We start from the raw sequence: 18,186 nt of genomic DNA on the forward strand, positions 1-18,186 counted from the left end.
ATACGTACCATACTTTCTAAATTCGTAACATATAATACCAATACTAATTTGTAACGTATACGAAATGGGTGATGGATATCCACAAATTAATGCATATCAAACGAAACATAACATATCATAATAAACAGAGTGTCTCTGATTTACATCCACAATAATACAAAATGCACGGAGACCTGGTTGGGCCAACTATCTGTATGTCTCTCCAACTTCGAGGGTCATGTCTAGATGGGATACAGCTTTTGTCAAATTGACCTCAAAATTAAACCATTTTCCCCCCATTTAGCTAACCCTTTCGCTAACCTAATTATCCTAACCTGCAGCGTAGATTCTCCTGAACCTGCTACGAAAATATCAGGGCGCATATTATCACCAGCAGGTATAAAGAGGGCCACCGTCAGCTCTTCGTCTTTAGACTAGCTATTCTACAGTGTGTATGTGTCGGCTTCTTTTACTGCCGGGAGGATGTGTCGCAATGTTAATTTATTTCACTTGAAGCCACACTTCCTTTTTTACCTTCTCTGTATTTGCGCCTAAAGAGACAGTTGAACGAGACAGGCGCGAACATGTAGCCTAGGCGATGTGTTGATAGTCTCAACATTTGTACTTGATAAACAGTTTAAGTAGATTGTCATCAGAAAAACTGAAGAAAACCTGGATGATGTAACGTTAAGCAGTGCTATTCTGATAATAAGATACACGAGTCGAGACTGGTGAGCGCAGTGGGAGAAACCAGAATTGAAACCTGCCAGTGAAGGTAGGCTTGAAATGAAGATTTGCTTGTCTCTACATTAGTTATTGAAATATAATACTGTAGGCCTACTTTGGTATCAGCATCTGCATGCGTTTGGATTTTCAGCCATGTTTTCTAAATACGTCCTTGTTTTTTGCTTGAGCAGTGAAATAAAGTTGTATCAAATTTGACATGAGTAATTATGTGCACTGAAAGCTTTCTACAAATATTGGCAGTTGTTAAGCTTTATAATACAATAACTTTATTTTTCTAAGAGGGAACTTCTAATGTGATTGTCATGTAGGCTATTATTTTTCAGCACAACATTAACATAATTGCAATTATTTTGTGAGTTTGTGACTTATGATGATTATCTACTTATGGATTTATTTGAGTGAGTGTGTGGTGTCAATTCTTTTAAAATTGCAGCTGTTCATTTCAATAATGTAATAATTTGCTATTCCAACCAGCTGTACTAGATTATATATCAGGGGGTTAAATGTTCCTGCATGAAATGCCCTGTAGGCTACTGTAGTTTCACTGAAACTATCATTTGGATGGTCCTGGTTTGGAAGTATTGTGTCAATATAAACCTACTGATACAGTACTTACTTCATGATTTGGGTTCTCCCAGTTGATAATTATTGAAGTAGCCTATTCAATGAATAGGTGAGCTGTTGAGTGAATAGGTGAGCGGTCTGATGGAGAGCCCGTCTTCTACGACCAGGCGTCAGGCCTGGGTCCAGACAAGTCGACAGTGGCTAACCCTGGAAGAACTAGATCCACAGGTACCAGGACCATACATCCACCCCTCTGCCCACCCATCTACCCTACAACGACCAGGATATACCCATCCTTCTGCCCCACATGGACCACCATACACCCATCCCTCTGATCAACACCAGTCTGCATCAGAGGATGACGTCTTCTCAGATGGTCAGTTCTCATTTTGGTAGCTTGATTAAGAATTTATATTTGAGTGACATTGATTTATTACTGTAAGATATCTGTGTGATAAAGAAAATAACATGCAGGGGGTTAAAACTCTGCTTAGTCTGGTATATTTATAACTCATATGTGGGCGGTTGGCCACTTCATGATGCATCACACATCTTTGCGACAAAGCACAGAAAAAAAGAGTGTAAGAAGTTTTAATTTTCTGAATGCTGAATGCTCACCCAGACTGTTCTATGTCCACTGTTTCCACAGGATGCTCTGCAGGAAAGATTGAGAGCTGGCTTCTGGGCTGTGGGTGAGTGAGTGAGCATGCCGTGCAAGGTTTGACTTTGAAATGACATTTACAAGAAAGACTCTTAATAGGATGATGTGTCAGCCAGTGGCAACTGGTAAGTTAAACAATAAAAATAAATTGTCTAGGTAAACCACCCACAGTTTGGGGAAATGTTACAGATGTGAATTCTGTTTAGAATATGGATACAGGTCAATGGCATTGCCCAAAGTGGATTCTTGTTCCAAAACACCTTGGTTCTAGAACTAGTTTGGCTCTGTTTATACTAGAGGACATTCTATTTGAATGCTTTTGGTGTTTATAGTCCCAAGTTTGCATCATAGGAAATGGTACAAAAGTACTGTTTGTTCTGTTGATTATTGTAGTTATGTGTTGACCAGAAAATTGTAGTCACAGAAAAGCAATTGTTCCATCACTGGATGCAAACTTCACTATTGTGCAATTACACATGTGTTACTAATGATCATGGCTAACTTGGCTGATCAAGTTGAGTCTGAAAATGTGGCTAAACTGGTGTGTGAACTTGGATGTTCAGGCTATTTTGTGGGTTTTATAGAATCTGATTTAAAATAATGTCAGATAAGAAATGTTGGGGCGTTCTTAAAACATCTGTGGTTAACGTGACTTGACAATCTGACTGCTAATCACTCAGCCTGAGAGCATCTCCTATGTAGGAAGTGAACCAACTTTTAAAAGCTGTAGCTTTACTGAACAGACTGGGAGGATAGCTAGCTAGAGATCATGCCTATAGGTTGATCCAGAGCTGTATAGTATACTGTGGTCTGCGAAATTGACACCCTTGATAAAGATTAGCAAAAATGACTGTATAAAATAGATATATAGGATGGCAGGTAGCCTAGCGGTGAGAGCATCGGGCCAGTAACGGAAAGGTCACGAGCCGACAAAGTGAACTTCTGTCTTAATAATCTGTAAAAGAAATGGGGCACTTAACCCTAATTGCTTCAGGGTCACCGTTGATTATGGCAGACCCTGGCTGTGACCCCACTCTCCAAGAGTATCTCAGGAAGAGTTGGGATATGTGTATTAATACACACATGTACTTGTGTGAAATAGGACACACCAAATTATTATTTTATATAGTATGCTCAAAAAAGTGAGATATTATTTTATACTAATACAATTGCTCAGAGACAGAGATTTTGTTGAACAAGTAATACATTTTTTAAAAAAAATTAACGTAGGGGTCAAAATGATTGACCTTGCGAAGATAGGACAAATCAACGGTGAACGATGACCCTGAGCCTTTTTCAAAACATTTATTTTTAGTTTTAGTTTTTATGAGTTGGAGAACACATTTGGAGTAATCTTAGACCATTCTGTCACGACTTCCGCCGAAATTGGTCCCTCTCCTTGTTCGGGCGGTGTTCGGTGGTTGACGTCACCGACCTTCTAGCCATCACTGATCCCATTTTTTTTTTCATTGGTTTTGTCTTGTCTTCCATCACACCTGGTTCCAATCCCATCAATTACATGTTGTGTATTTAACCCTCTGTTCCCCCTCATGTCCTTGTCAGTGATTGTTTATTGTAAGTGTATGTGTACGTCTGTACTGATGTGCATCGAGTTATGTTACCCATTGATTTGAATTATTATGTTTTCCTGTGAGGTTTTTTGTCAATAAACTGCGTAGTTGGAAACACAGTTATTTCTCTCCTGCGTCTGACTTCTCTGCCGCCAGTTCACACCCTTACACATTCCTCCATACAGAATCCTAAAATGTTTTTTTGGTGTACGTTATATATTTTTACTAGGCTGGAGACAGGCTCAGAGAACTCTAGCAATCATCTGACTGTTGGTAAGTCTGACAATAAAGCCACCGTCACTGCAATCTACCGACTGGTCGGCATAAAACACTGATTATAGTCTCTCTGCTTCTATTTTATAATTTATTCTCCTCTTCCAGAGTCTCTGCTGAAAGCGAACAGTTTTGAAGATGACCTGAGTCTGGGTGCCGAGGGTGAGGATAAAAGAGAACATAAACCCAATGACACGCATACCATAGTAAATAATCAAAGCAGGAAATAGCTTTGTAGGAAAAGTAGGAGAGCATCATGGATGTTTTGGAAAAAGGTTATTTTAATCTTGTGTGTGACCGCCTTCCTCTTTGTTTTTGCTATTCCTATTCAAACTAATTTTCCATTCATTTAATATGTTTAAAGAACATAGGTCTTTTATCCAATATTATACCTGTTTGAATAATGGACACTTTCATTTTTTAAATGTTCCATTTAAATTCAGAGTAGAAGTCTGTACATGTTGGTGACATACCCTGCCTGTCCTCATGTCTAAGGACTGCTTCTCCACTGATAGTACACCAGGAACATGTACTCATTGTAGCATCAAACCTTAAGCCTTCACCTCTTCCATGAGTGACTGACATCCTGGTGCATGTGATTTAGCTGCTGACTGACGGAAACTCTTTAAGATTGGCCCAATATACAAAGCAATAATAATAGCATGTTTGCAAAGAGAGGAGCCAACACTCACTGGAGCCTCACAACACAAAGGGCCAAATGTCACAGAGATCTGGGAGGAAGACGCGCACACACAAGCATGAATGCAAATGCGCACGCTCGCACACATACACAAACACACACACACAGTGTTCTGTTTTCACTCACTTTAATGTTTTACAGCTACAGCATTAAATGTCGAAGGAGTCTCAGAACTGAGGTAAGATAAATGGAATATGAAGAATGTGTGATTTCATTACAGAAATTATGCACCAAATTCCTTCCTATTCAGAGGGAGGTTTAGATTTGTCAAGTTTGGTTGACATGATTTGAGCTTGACCTGCTTTTATCTTCCCACTGTTGTGCCTGCTGACTGGTGCCTGTGTAGGGTGCTGCTTCCGCCACCCAAACATCTTCACAGATGTGGAGTCACCACCAGGTCAGTTAGAGCAACCCACAAACTATGACATATGGCAAGCTATATTTAATATTCTAGAGTTTATTTTGACTATCCCTCTTTATGCATTTTAACAGCTACTAGTACATTAAATACGATTACATTAACATATGATATCTGTTGAATACAGGCATGCTTCAACCGTTATTACATTGTTACTATAATAACTTTGTTTGTTTTTTAAGTTGTTTCATTGCTTATTTTTCACCTGTCGCATGTTGATCTCATGTCTTTGTTCCTGCAGTACTCCCCGTCAGAGGCTGGCTCTGCCCTTACTCCACCTCGGTTACAGTATTGCCTCCAGTGGCTTCTCCAACAGCACCAGTAAGGCATCAAGGTGTGTTAGGACCAACCACTATCAACCTTATGTTACAGTCTTAACAGTCATATAGTATATACAATCTGTCAGGACATCTCTATCTCCCTCTATCTCTCCATCCCCACCACTCACATACACACACACCCCAGTGTGTCTGAGGTGCTGCAACTGTGTGCAGAGGATGCAGAGGAGACTCTGTACGAGTTGGGGTTCGGATGTGACGAGCCTGATGTTACAGACCGCATCCCCACCCGTTTCCTCAACTTCCCTTCCCAGCTTCACGGTATCAACTTCCTCCTCTTCCTCCAGTCCCAACTGTACCGCCTCCGACAGGAGGACCCAGGACTCTCTCTGGCCAGTAAGACACAAACGCATGCAGGCAGACAGACACACACACACAAACTCACGCACCCACACACACCACCATTGTGTCCGAATCCCACACATTACTGTGGTAATGATCATCATTGTCATAAACACCCACCCACAACACAACCAGGTCTGTACATGAGTCAACTTTCATTTGCATAATAACTTTAGTTATGCAGCACTTTTTATGCAGTTCAAATGGTTTAAAGAGCTTAATCTCTAAATAGACAGTGTCTATATGATTCGGTCTACATTTACATAGCACTGTCAGTATAGTATGTTTCTCCACCAATCATCGTAACATACAATAAATACATTATACGCAGTTTTTTGCTATGAACAAAAACCATTAATGCATCTCTCATTGTCCTGTGTTAGGCAGCCAGAACATTCAAAACAAATGGTTGTTTTCTCTTTCAATTGTCCTGATGAACGCACCTCCCCCCTGCAGGTCGTTTCAGGCAGGTAGAGGTGCTAATAGCCATGGCCAATGCCTTCTACTCCCTCTACTCCCATGTGTCCCGCATGCCCCTTCAGAAGCTCTCCCCTCCCGAGTTCAGCATCTCCCCCACCGCCGACAAGCAGACTGGACGGCGCTTCATGGGAAGCGTTTGCAGCGAACCGAGGTCTCCAGTGGAGCGATTTAAGGACACGGTTTCTAAGATGTGCCTGTATACTAGTTCTGGTGGTTCCACCCAGCTAGGCTCGGACTCTGCCTGCCACGGTCCGGGATTTTCTTCCGGACCTGGGTCTGGGTTGTCCCCCAAGAAGAGAAGCAGCCTGCCTGACTTGGTGGGACTGGTCCTGGAGAATGCCAAGGCAGAGGCTGTATCCAGAGGCATGGAGGAGAAGAATCAGGATACAGGGGACAGTAATGGGATGAGTGCTGCTGTGGACACGAGTACTATGGTGAAGAATAGAGAGACAGAGACACAAGGACACATAGACACAGTCAGTGACAAGGAGATGGAGCAGGGTTTGTTATCAGATGTACAGGACACAGGGCATAGTAGTTTAATTAGTTCTGTGGAGCCACATCTGGTCAAGGACAGAGCGACAGAGACACAGGGATATAGAGACACAGTCAGAGGCAAGGGGTTGGACCAGGGATCGTCATCAGATGGGGATGGGGCTGATTTAGAGAGAGAGAGAGACACCGATGTAACTCCAAATCTTCGAGCATCATCACTTTCAGAATCAGGTCAGCGAGAACCCAGTAGTAGAATGAAGCTGGACTTTTGCCTTACTACTCCAAGTTCTACTTGTGAGGTTGGAGAAACTCACAACACAATTCATCCCACAGACTGGGCAGCGGTGGTGGCACCGGTTGCCAAGGTTACCCATGACGTCATATGTCCTCAGGTCGTTGAGAGTGTGCACCAGGCACTCTACAGCAGTCAACTACAACAGTGGAATAATAACACACAGATGGCGACCATTTTGTCGTCTGTTGTGTCCTGTGAGAATGTCAGATCTGACCGGTCCTTCACCACATCAGACGCACTACACAAATCCAGAGAGGAGAAGGATTTAACTACCAATAACTCAGCCAAGAGTTTAGAGGTCGCCATAACTCCCATTCCAAAGGCTGAGTCTGAGGGTGACTCTCCTTTGCTAGAAACTGGGACACTGGTGGAGTCAACGTTCGTGCCCATAAAGCTCCCTAGTGGAAAGAGGTCCCCTTGTCTAATCACTGTAACTGATGTGGCTTGTAGTTTTAGTTCTGCATACACACCGGAGATGGTTCTCACTCCCAGTGGTGGTACCACTAAGGTGCCTTCAGCAGCCCAGTATTATCCAGGTGTATGGGCGAACAAGCGGTGCCTGAGTCCTCTGAAACCGCCACCAATCCGGGTCCAAGGGGAGGCATCCCACAGTCTTCAACAGGCCAACTCCTTTGAGCTAGAGGAGGTAAAATTACTGAATTTTTGGGATTTAACCTATATGGCACAATCTACTCCAGTCTGACTTCCTAGGGCTTATTGACACATCTAGGTGGCGTAGTCAACTACCTATCCACCCATGGCTGCCTGACATATACTTGGAGCCAGGAGTTTTCCTGACCACCTGTTTTCCAATTTTGTTTAACAACAGGTACATAGTGCAGGGGAGGAAGACTTTGGACAGCAAGAAACCATAAGGTCAACATCTTTGTCACTGTCTACTGTCAATCAAAACACAGGTGAGTTCATAGTCTTGATTGATACATCATGGTCATATTCAGCTGAACCGAGTGATATTAACAGTGTACATCTGCTTACTACCAAAGTAGTTGTTTAGTGAAAGGTGACTGACTACCGCAATTCGGAGCAGCCAATGTGCTGAATGTGACGTCAGTTTAATTTCACAGGAACACACAACCGTTTCAATTTACAGTTTGAAAGTCAATGTCGTTGATACTGTTCCTCAAATGGGCAGTGCTGTTGTCACGTTAGCTGTGAATGAGTTGCTGCATTTGTGCATGCATGTATGTGTGTGTGTGAAGAAAGGGGTGCGTTCACCACTTGTTCTCACACCTTCTCGTAATAAGAATTTCTCACATTCTTGTTCTTTAAGATTGTCAGCTAACTGGAAATGTTGAGTAAAGTATGGGCTGATTTCTGGCCAACCCTGCATGTTTTATTCTGGGAAGTACTGTAATGCAGGCCTGACGTGTTAAATCCATGAATAGAATATAACTGTGTATCCATCTGTGTGTGTATGTTGTAGGCCTGGTGGTGGTTCAAGGGTTAAGTGACATGAGTATGACTGTGTAACTAAATCTGCGTTCGACCTGACTGTGTGATTATCTGCCTGTACAGTATGCAGGCCTGGGAGTTCGAGGGTTACGCTAAGTGTGGTTGTGTTTCTCTCTGTGTAGCTGACAGTGTCAGTGTATTTGTCTCTGTGTAGGTCTGGTGGTTCGAGGGGACAGCATGCAGTCAGACAGTAGTGGCTATGCTGATGAAGACGTCATCTCTTCAGTCTACTCCACTGACAGAGACAAGAGCTGACAGACTGATAAGGGTTGAGTTCCTGCCTGACTCGATGCGCAGGCATTGCATTGCATCAACCAATGGTCGCGTGCCATGTCATCGACTGTGCAGTTGGGCATCAGATTGCTATATCATACGATGTGGTTAGGTGGTATGTTAAATACCTATCAAGGCATGGTAGTCAGGCAGGAACTTGACCAAGGCCCTCTGGGAACTAGACTCAGGGAACTCTGAGTATTATTTGTATGAGTCACGCAGAAACATGTTCATCCAACAGATACTGATTGTTTGATTATGAGGTATGAGGTCTGTTCATGTTAGTGTTAATGACATTATGAATCAGGTGGCATCAGTCGGTGCATTCTGAATGCTGCCACTCCTATGCAACACCAGTCCTTTGACTGAGTGCAGACAGAGTAATCTGATGGAAAGGATTGCCCTGGAGGTATAGTCCACACATACTGTTTAATTGTGAAGAGATTGTCCTATCTCCATGTATAGTGTTACTGTTGATGACAATCATTAAATCGATGTTGTCACACCCTGATCTGTTTCACCTGTCTTTGTGCTTGTCTTAACCACCCTCCAGGTGTCGCCCATCTTCCTCATTATCCCCAGTGTATTTATACCTGTGTTTTGTCTGTATCCAGTTTGTTTTGTTTTGTCAAGCCTACCAGCGTGTTTTCCCATCTGTCTCTAGTTCCTGTTTTCTAGCTTTCCCGGTTTTTGACCATTCTGCCTGCCTCGACCCAGCCTGTCGTTCTGTACCTTGTCACACCACCCTGGATTACTGACCTCTGCCTGCCCTGAGCCTGCCTGCCGTTCTGTACCTTTTGGACTTTTCTCTGGACTAATGACCTCTGCCTGCCCCTTGACCTGTCGTTTGCCTGCCTCTTTGTTATTGTAATAAATGTTTGTTACTTCGAAACTGTCTTCGTCTAGGTCTTCTCCTGAGCCTTGACAGATGTACTGTACATAAGATACTACTGCTGTGCCTTTGTGAAAGTTGGTATTTATTTATTGGATGTTAATAAAGATAATTTAAACACATTTAAGATTATCATTATATGAATGTTAAGTTACTTCAATTAACATCAACCTGCACTGAAATAGCACAAATATTTAATTAAAACAGGAGCAAATCAAACAGTTTATAGCCGCCATAGGGACATGATAATAGGCAACATTTCGGTTCCAATTATACTTTGTATTTGGGCAACACATTCCACAACATCACACACATTGGGCTATGTCAATTTCAGCTAAACTTCTCTCTGCTAATCATATCATAATCATCATCAGGAGATGTAGCCTTACTCTGTAGCAGCAATCCCTTATAGGTAGATAGCCTACTATGGCCAGTTTACTTTAGATACACTTACTACCAAAATTATCCTTACTTTACCACCTATACAAAAACATGGTTTGACTATCTGTATCTGAACTCTTGGGAGTAAACATGGGAGAATATTGAGTTCAGGTTACACAATTAGCATGTAACGGAAGATGAAGAAAAGATTAGTCAGCAACAGGGTTGGGGTCAACTCAATTTAAATGGAGGAATTCAGGAAGTGATAATGTAGTTCCATCTCAATTTGATGCTCTATTTCAGACATTATGAACACACCCACAGTTGAGGTATGTAATATTATCAATTCAAAATTGCCAAAGTTAATTAAGGACCATGGACATGGTTTTATGAGAGTAACCAGCTACTCAAACACATAAGATAACATTGCTTCAACAGCTATTAAAACTTGCGACGCCCTAAAATTACAAATTTAAATCACAGTAGCAATCTTGTCACACAATTTAAAACTGGGTTTTGTGAGGTCTGAAAATGAACAAATTCAATGGTAAAGTACCCAATGTTTAAAGTGTATTTCCAATAATCATAAAATAACATTTTGCACTTCAGATGTTAAACAATTCAAATGTAAAACGTAGACCATAGTTATCAGATTACTTTTCTAAAGGCCTTAATACATAGTTCCATATAATCCAACTAAGGCATGTAAGACAGAGTCTTGTAGATAAAAATACATAGGTCTCCAATTTAAGAATTCCTATTTAAAATGTCCACTTTAAAAGTGCACCAAATTATACTTTACTCGGACCAAGCACTCTTGTGATAATGGGGAAGAAATGTTTTTGGTCGACGACAAAGTACTTCGTAATGAAAAGGCAACCAAGGTCATTTTTCAATCAATGAGAACCATTTTAGGTGTGAAAAAGGGTTATTGAGGCTACAGTAAAATGTTTTTCTCTTCTTTTAAATGGTCTTCTGCCCTTTCCCTGCAGAGTCTATGTGTAACGGCTTTCTTGTGGTGAAGGAGAGGCGGACCAAAATGCAGCGTGGTGGTTATTCATGTTTAATTTATAAAGACACTATACATGAAATAAACTAACAAAACAATAAACGTGCGAAAACCTAAACAGCCCTATCTGGTGCAAACACAGAGACAGGAACAATCACCCTAGAAACATAGAAATACCCAAAACATAGAAAAACAAACATAGACTGCCCACCCCAACTCACGTCCTGACCATACTAAATAATGACAAAACAAAGGAAATAAAGGTCAGAACGTGACAGTACCCCCCCCCCCCCCCCCCCTGCAAAGGTGCGGACTCCGGCGGCAAAACCTTAACCTATAGGGGAGGGTCTGGGTGGGCGTCTGGCGCGGGACGCTCTTCCCCATTGTCTTAGTCCGCCTTATTGTCTGCTTCCGTGGCCTCCTAACCACGGCGACCCTCTAAATGACCCCACTGGACTGAGGGGCAGCTCGGGACAGAGGGGTGGCGCCTCTGGGCTGAGGGGCTCTGGCGCACCTGTGGATGTATTTCATAGCCTACCTTCAAACTCAGTGCCTCTTTGTTTGACATCATGGGAAAATCCAAAGAAATCAGCAAAGACCTGAGAATTTTTATTTTAGACCTTGCAAACCGTAGTCTATTTTTTTGTGTGGTTTTGGAGCAGTGGCTTCTTCCTTGCTGAGCGGCCTTTCAGGTTATGTCGGTATAGGACTCGTTTTACTGTGGAAATAGATACTTTTGTACCCGTTTCTTCTAGCATCTTCACAAGGTCCTTTGCTGTTGTTCTGGATTGATTTGCACTTTTCGCACCAAAGTACGTTCATCTCTAGGAGACAGAACGTGTCTCCTTCCTGAGCAGTATGAAGGCTACATGGTCCCATGGTGTTTGTACTTGCGTACTATTGTTTGTACAGATGAACGTGGTACCTTCAGGCGTTTGGAAATTGCTCCCAAGGATGAACCAGACTTGTGGAGGTCTAAAATAAAAATTCTCAGGTCTTTGCTGATTTCTTTGGATTTTCCATTGATGTCAAACAAAGAGGCACTGAGTTTGAAGGTAGGCTTTGAAATACATCCACAGGTACACCTCCAATTGACAGATGACGACAATTAGCCTATCAGAAGCTTCGAAAGCCATGACATAACTTTCTGGAATTTCCTAGCTGTTTAAAGGCACAGTCAACATAGTGTATGTGAACCTCTGACCCACTGGAATTGTGATACAGTGAATTATAAGTGAAATAATCTGTCTGTAAACAATTGTTGTAAAAATGACTTGTGTCATGCACAAAGTAGATGTCCGAACCGACTTGCCAACACTATAGTTTGTTAACAAAATTTGTGGAGAGGTTAAAAAACGAATGACTCCAGCCTGTATGCAAACTTCCGACTTCAACTGTAAGACCTTTTACTCAGTACTTTGTTGAAGCACCTTTGGCAGCGATTACAGCCTCGAGTCTTCTTGGGTATGACGCTACAAGTTTGGCACACCTGAATTTGGGGAGTTTCTCCCATTCTTCTCTGTAGATCCTCTCAAGCTCTGTCAGATTGGATAGGGAGAGTTGCTGTACAGCTATTTTCAGGTCTCTCCAGACATGTTTGATTGGGTTCAAGTCCGGGCTTTGGCTGGGCCACTTAAGGACATTGAGACTTGTCCCAAAGCCACTCCTGTGTTGTCTTGGCTGTGTGCTTAGGGTCGTTATCCTGTTGGAAGATGAACCTTCACCCCAGTCTGAGGTCCTGATTGCTCAGGAGCAGGTTTTCATCAAGGAACTCTCTCTACTTTGCTTTTAATCTTTGCCTCGATCCTGACTAGTCTCCCAGTCCCTACCACTGAAAAACATCCCCACAGCATGATGCTGCCACCACCATGCTTCACTGTAGGGATGGTTCAAGTTTCCGCAAGTTCAACCTTGGTTTGATCAGACCAGAGAATCTTGTTTCTCATGGTCTGAGAGTCTTTAGGTGCCTTTTGGAAAACTCCAAGGGGGATGTCATGTGCCTTTTACTGAGGAGTGGTTTCCGTCTGGCCATTCTACCATAAAGGCCTGATTGATGAAGTGCTGCAGAGATGGTTGTCCTTCTGGAAGGTTCTCCCATCTCCACAGAAGAACTCAAGAGCTCTGTCACCTCCCTGACTAAGGCACTTCTCCCCCGATTGCTCAGTTTGTTCGGGGGGCCAGCTTTAGGAATAGTCTTGGTGGTTTCAAACATGTTCCATTTAAGAATGGAGGCCACTGTTCTTGGGGACCTTCATTGCTGCAGAAATGTTTTGGTACCCTTCCCCAGATCTGTGCCTCAACACAGTCCTGTCTCGGCGCTCTATGGACAATTCATTCGATCTCATGGCTTGGTTTTTTCTCCGACATGCACTGTCAACTGTGGGACCTTTTGTATAGACAGTTGTGTGCCTTTCCAAATGATATCCAATCAATTGAATTTACTACAGGTTGACTCCAATCAAGTTGTAGAAACATCTCAAGGAGGATCAATGGATACAGGATGCACAAGAGCTCAATTTTGTTGCGTAGCAAAGGGTCTGAATACTTATGTAAATAAGGTATTTATAATTTTCTACTTACATCTACTTACTTAAACAACAACACGGGTAAAACAAAAAAAAGTACAGATAAGAATATGAGATAAAAGTTAACAAGTAATTAAAGAGCAGCAGTGAAATAACAATAGCGAGACTACATACAGGGGGGTACCGATACAGAGTCAATGTGCTGGGTCACCGGTTATTTGAGGTAATAGGTACATGTAGGTAGAGTTATTAAAGTGACTTTGCATAGACGACAACAGAGAGTAGCTTTGGTGTAAAGAGGGGGTGAGAAGGGGTGAGGGGCACTGCACTCTGGGTAGCCATATGACTAGATGTTCTGGAGTCTCCTTGCTTGGGGGTAGAAGCTGTTTAGAAGCCTCTTGGACCTAGACGTGGTGCTCCGGTACAGCTTGCCGTGTGGTAGCAGAGAGAACAGTCTATGACTAGTGTGGCTGGAGTCTTTGACAATTTTTAGGTCCTTCCTTTGACACCGCCTGGTATAGAGGTCCTGGATGGCAGGAAGCTTGGCCCCAGTGATGTACTGGGCCGTTCGCACTACCCTCTGTAGTGCCTTGCGGTCGGAGGCCGAGCAGTTGCCATACCAGGCAGTGATGCAATACATTTAAAAAAAAAAAAAAAAATGGAATGACAACTTTGAAGTCTAGTTGAACATGCTCTCGATGGTGCAGCTGCAGAACCTTTTGAGGATCTGAGGACCCATGCCAAATCTTTTCAGTCTCCTGAATAGGTTTTGTCGTGCCCTCTTCACGACTTTCTTGGTGTGCTTGGACCATGTTAGTTATATATATTTTTTTATATTTTATATATATATATATTTAAAAAAATGTATATATTTTTTAATTGTATTTTGACTATTTTTATGATTTTTGTATAAATTATTATTATTATTTTTTTTTTAAATAACCTAACTCCCTCTTTGAAGGACAAATATCAACAACAACAAAAATCTACATATACATACATCTTGTTGTGCTTGGACCATGTTAGTTTGTTGGTGATGTGGACACCAAGGAACTTGAAGCTCTCATCCTGCTCCACTGCAGCCCCGTCGATGAGAATGTGGGCATGCTCGGTCCTCTTTTTCCTTTAGTCCACAATCATCTCCTTTGTCTTGATCATGTTGAGGGACAGGTTGTTGTCCTGGCACCACACAGCCAGGTCTCCGATCTCCTCCCTATAGGCTATCTCGTCCTATTCGGTGATCAGGCCTACCACTGTTTAATGTTGGTGTTGGAGTCGTGCCTGGCCGTGCAGTCATGAGTGAACAGGGAGTACAGGAGGGGGCTGAATATCAATTCTGTTATAGTCTCAGACATTATTTTAACAGTTTTAGAAAATTCAAAGTGTTTTCTATCCAATGCTACCGATTATATGCACATCCTGGTTTCTGGGCCTGAGTAACAGGCAGTTTACTCTGGGCACGTCAGTCAGGCGTAAATTCAGGAAACTAGACCCTGTCTCAGAAAGGTTAAAACTTCTTCAGGATTGGTGGGTCCCCTGCGGGACGTTGAGTTAATGTAGGTAGTAAGTAACAAGAACATTTCCTAGGACATAGACATATCTGATATTGGCAGAAAGCTTAAATTCTTGTTCATTTAACTGCACTGTCAAATTTACAGTAGCTATTACAGTAAAATAATACCATGCTATTGTTTGAGGAAAGTGCAGTTTTGAACATGAAAAGTTATTAATAAACCAATTAGGTACATATTCTCCTACATTCCTTTCACATTTCCACAAACTTCAAAGTGTTTCCTTTCAAATGGTATCAATATGCATATCCTTGCTTCCGGTCTGAGTTATAGGCAGTTAGATTTGGGTATGTCATTTTAGGCGAAAATTTAAAAAAAAGGGTCCAATCCTCTAGAGGTTTTTAAGTAGTCATTTTTCCTAAAAGGTTAAGTTGTTTTATTTGTATTTCTCAGTTTCCAACAAAGATCAGGTGACAGGATAGATCAGCATGAGGGTGACTTGTTACAGGTCAATGAGGAAATCTGAGAAGTTACACAGTTTGAGAGTAGGATGAATATAGCAAGCACAAAGTTTTACTGTTTGGGTTGTTACAAACAAGTTCCTGGGAATTAATAAGTGCCTAAAAATAATGGCGAGTATTCTGTCCTGGAATTACGTTCCCATGCAAAACCATACAGATAGCTAACATCTAAGTCTTCAATAAAACTCCCAAGGCGTGACTTGTCTTGAATGAATATATTGAAAACGTTTATGTTGTGAAACTGCAAAATACAGAAAAGAATATACTTTAGTATTCAATTCACATCGACATACTGTAGCTGTACATTATACATTTCAAGTTAAAGTTGCATAAATACAAAGCACATGCCAAGGTATCTGGCATGTGTTACGGAGTCTAGTTGATAGGTATTCGACTAGCCGGACTGTTCCCCGGACTCCATGTGTAGGGATTTGTACAATGCTTGAACAAGGCTATTGAATTTGACATTGGTGTCTGCCTTTATTCCTTTATCCAACCTATCATACTGAAACATGGTATCAGAAGTGGCTCGGAAAACACACAATTGTTATTTTTGTAGCTAAGTACAGTATAGGCGCAGTTACGTTCCATATGCGAACACATGCCGTTTCCTACTCACAACACTGATCAACTAGCTGGCTAGCTAGCATCACTACCTACCTCGATGACTGAAGGCAAAGAAATCTCCTATTCTATCGCTATGGCAGCGAACATTCCGTCACCAAATCCCATGGTTCTCACAGGGGACTGGAATACTAATTGGGACAACTTCAGGGATGAAATCAAGGACTATGCGCTGGCGACCGGTCTACATGAGAAACCCAACGAGGTACAAGCTGCAACTCTGAGAAGTTTAATGGGCAGCAAATGCAGGCATATCTGCCGGCACAATCTCACCCTCACAGCACGACAACAGTGTGATGCAAAGGCTATATTGGATGCGTTGGAGAATTACTTCAAACCCGCCAGAAAAGTAATTTACGAGCGGTTCGTTTTCGGAAGCTGCAAACAGGAAGAGGGTGAGTCAGTACACAACTTTGTAACCCGTTTGAGAGAGAAATCCACCACTTGTGAATACGGGGGGTTGAAAGATGAATTTATTCGTTACAAAATAGTACTGGGAATTGCAAATGAGGGTACCTGCCGGCGTCTACTAAGAGAGAGAGGCTTAACATTAGTAACTGCCATCGAAATGTGTCGCACTGCTGAAGTCACTGACATGAGAATGCAATGGAAATCGAAACCTCATGCTCCGACGTTGATACTGTTCACGCTGTTAATAGGCAGACATTCAGACAAAACCAATCGAGGCAGAGTAATTCACCACAAACGGTGAACACAGAGAGCCCCGTAGCATGTAAATACTGTGGGAATGAATACACACACATGTGGCAAAGAGCACTGCCCTGCCTATGGAAAACCATGCAGATCTTGTGGAACTAATAATCACTTTGCAAAAGTGTCTCAAAAGCAAAAGGAGGGTGAGTGAGGGCAAGATTCACTGTGTTGATGATATCACTCAATGTTCAGAGCTGAACAGTGAAAGTGACATTTACATGCATGAATCCATTGGGGCTGTACACTAAAGAGGGAAGAAATGGTTTGTGACACTAAGATTACACAACAAGCAACAACAATGTCAACTGGATTCGGGTGCTACATGCAACGTAATGAGCTACGAAGACAAAATCAATCTGGCACCTGACACACATCTATTGCCCAGCGATACTAGACTAAAGCTGTACTCAGGAGAGCTAATGAGCTCTATGGGCACCTTTGAGACCGAATGTGTTATTCGGGGACGCAAACACAAGCTGGAGTTTGAGATTGTGAAAACCAGTCAACATCCTCTCCTCTCAGGCTCTACATGCGAACGCCTGTGACTGATGCAGTTCACTGTACCAAATTACCTGCACATTGTGGATCATGTCAAGCATGGACCCCTGTCCAAAGAACAACTACTCAGCAGATATAACGATGTATTCAACATGCCCGTTGAATCTGTGCCTGGGGAAGTACATTTTGAAGTGGATGAGAGCATCACTCCAGTCCAGTGTGCTCCTCACAATGTGCCCATTGCAAATGAAAGTGGCTGTGAAGGCCCGGCTGGACAAGTATGAGGCCGGTGGCCACATGACATCTGTGACTGAACCAACTGACTGGATCAGCAATATGGTCATAGTGAAAAAAACAGAGAAGCTGAGGGTCTGCATCGACCCAAAGCATCTGAACCAAGCACTGAAACGATCCCACTACATCATGCCGACACTAGAGGATATCCTCTAAAAGCTTCCCAAGGCCAGGATTTTCACCTTGGTGGATGCCCGAGATGCATTCCTTCAATGCAAGCTGGACGAAGAAAGCAGCTTCATGACTACCTTCTGGACCCCCTGGGGTCGTAAACGCTGGCTCAAGCTCTCATTTGGTGTCTCAGTGGTGCCTGAGATATGCCAACGCAAACAGCACGAGTTACTGGCTGGGCTCAAGGGCATTGAACCCATCGCCGATGATGCCCTGATCGTAGGCTGTGGTGACACAGACGAAGAAGCAGAACGCGACCACGATGTGAAGCTCCTGGCACTGATGGAGCGCTGCCGATCAGTTAAGCTTCGTCTTGGCCTGAAGAAGCTGCAGTTCAAGGTGAAAGACGTCCACTTCCATGGCCACATTCTCTCGGCAAAAGGCCTGAAGCCGGACCCAGACAAGGTCAGAGCGATCCTCGACATGCCAAACCCGTC

The 18,186-nt window shown here is 42.7% G+C and overlaps 1 protein-coding gene across 3 annotated transcripts; it reads left to right on the forward strand.

The window, feature by feature from the left end:
* The first annotated feature begins 455 nt into the window (after nt 1-455).
* On the forward strand, nt 456-9,623 carry LOC110527686. 3 transcript variants are annotated; one of them, XM_036983176.1, is made up of 12 exons: nt 456-754; nt 1,384-1,666; nt 1,940-1,982; nt 3,752-3,795; nt 3,904-3,957; nt 4,637-4,673; nt 4,842-4,892; nt 5,155-5,247; nt 5,379-5,587; nt 6,050-7,509; nt 7,693-7,780; nt 8,491-9,623. In XM_036983176.1, exons 2-12 carry the CDS (start codon nt 1,432-1,434, stop codon nt 8,589-8,591), a joined length of 2,415 nt encoding a protein of 804 aa, XP_036839071.1. In that variant the 5' UTR covers nt 456-754; nt 1,384-1,431; the 3' UTR covers nt 8,592-9,623. The 3 variants fall into 3 exon arrangements, with proteins under 3 accessions (XP_036839071.1, XP_021464801.2, XP_021464802.2); XM_021609126.2 differs by having other exon boundaries at nt 1,400-1,666; XM_021609127.2 differs by having other exon boundaries at nt 456-1,666.
* Nucleotides 9,624-18,186: the final 8,563 nt, after the last annotated feature.

This window comes from Oncorhynchus mykiss, chromosome 7, assembly GCF_013265735.2.
Source record: "Oncorhynchus mykiss isolate Arlee chromosome 7, USDA_OmykA_1.1, whole genome shotgun sequence".
Lineage (NCBI taxonomy): Eukaryota > Metazoa > Chordata > Actinopteri > Salmoniformes > Salmonidae > Oncorhynchus > Oncorhynchus mykiss.

Excerpts from the sequence above, each read along its gene's own strand:
- LOC110527686 (XM_021609127.2), top strand. The coding sequence starts at position 1,432 with ATGGAGAGCCCGTCTTCTACGACCAGGCGTCAGGCCTGGGTCCAGACA. Across the intron at positions 4,674-4,841 it reads GAAGGAGTCTCAGAACTGAG|GGTGCTGCTTCCGCCACCCA; the intron begins GTAAGATAAATG and ends GTGCCTGTGTAG. Across the intron at positions 4,893-5,154 it reads AGATGTGGAGTCACCACCAG|TACTCCCCGTCAGAGGCTGG; the intron begins GTCAGTTAGAGC and ends TTGTTCCTGCAG.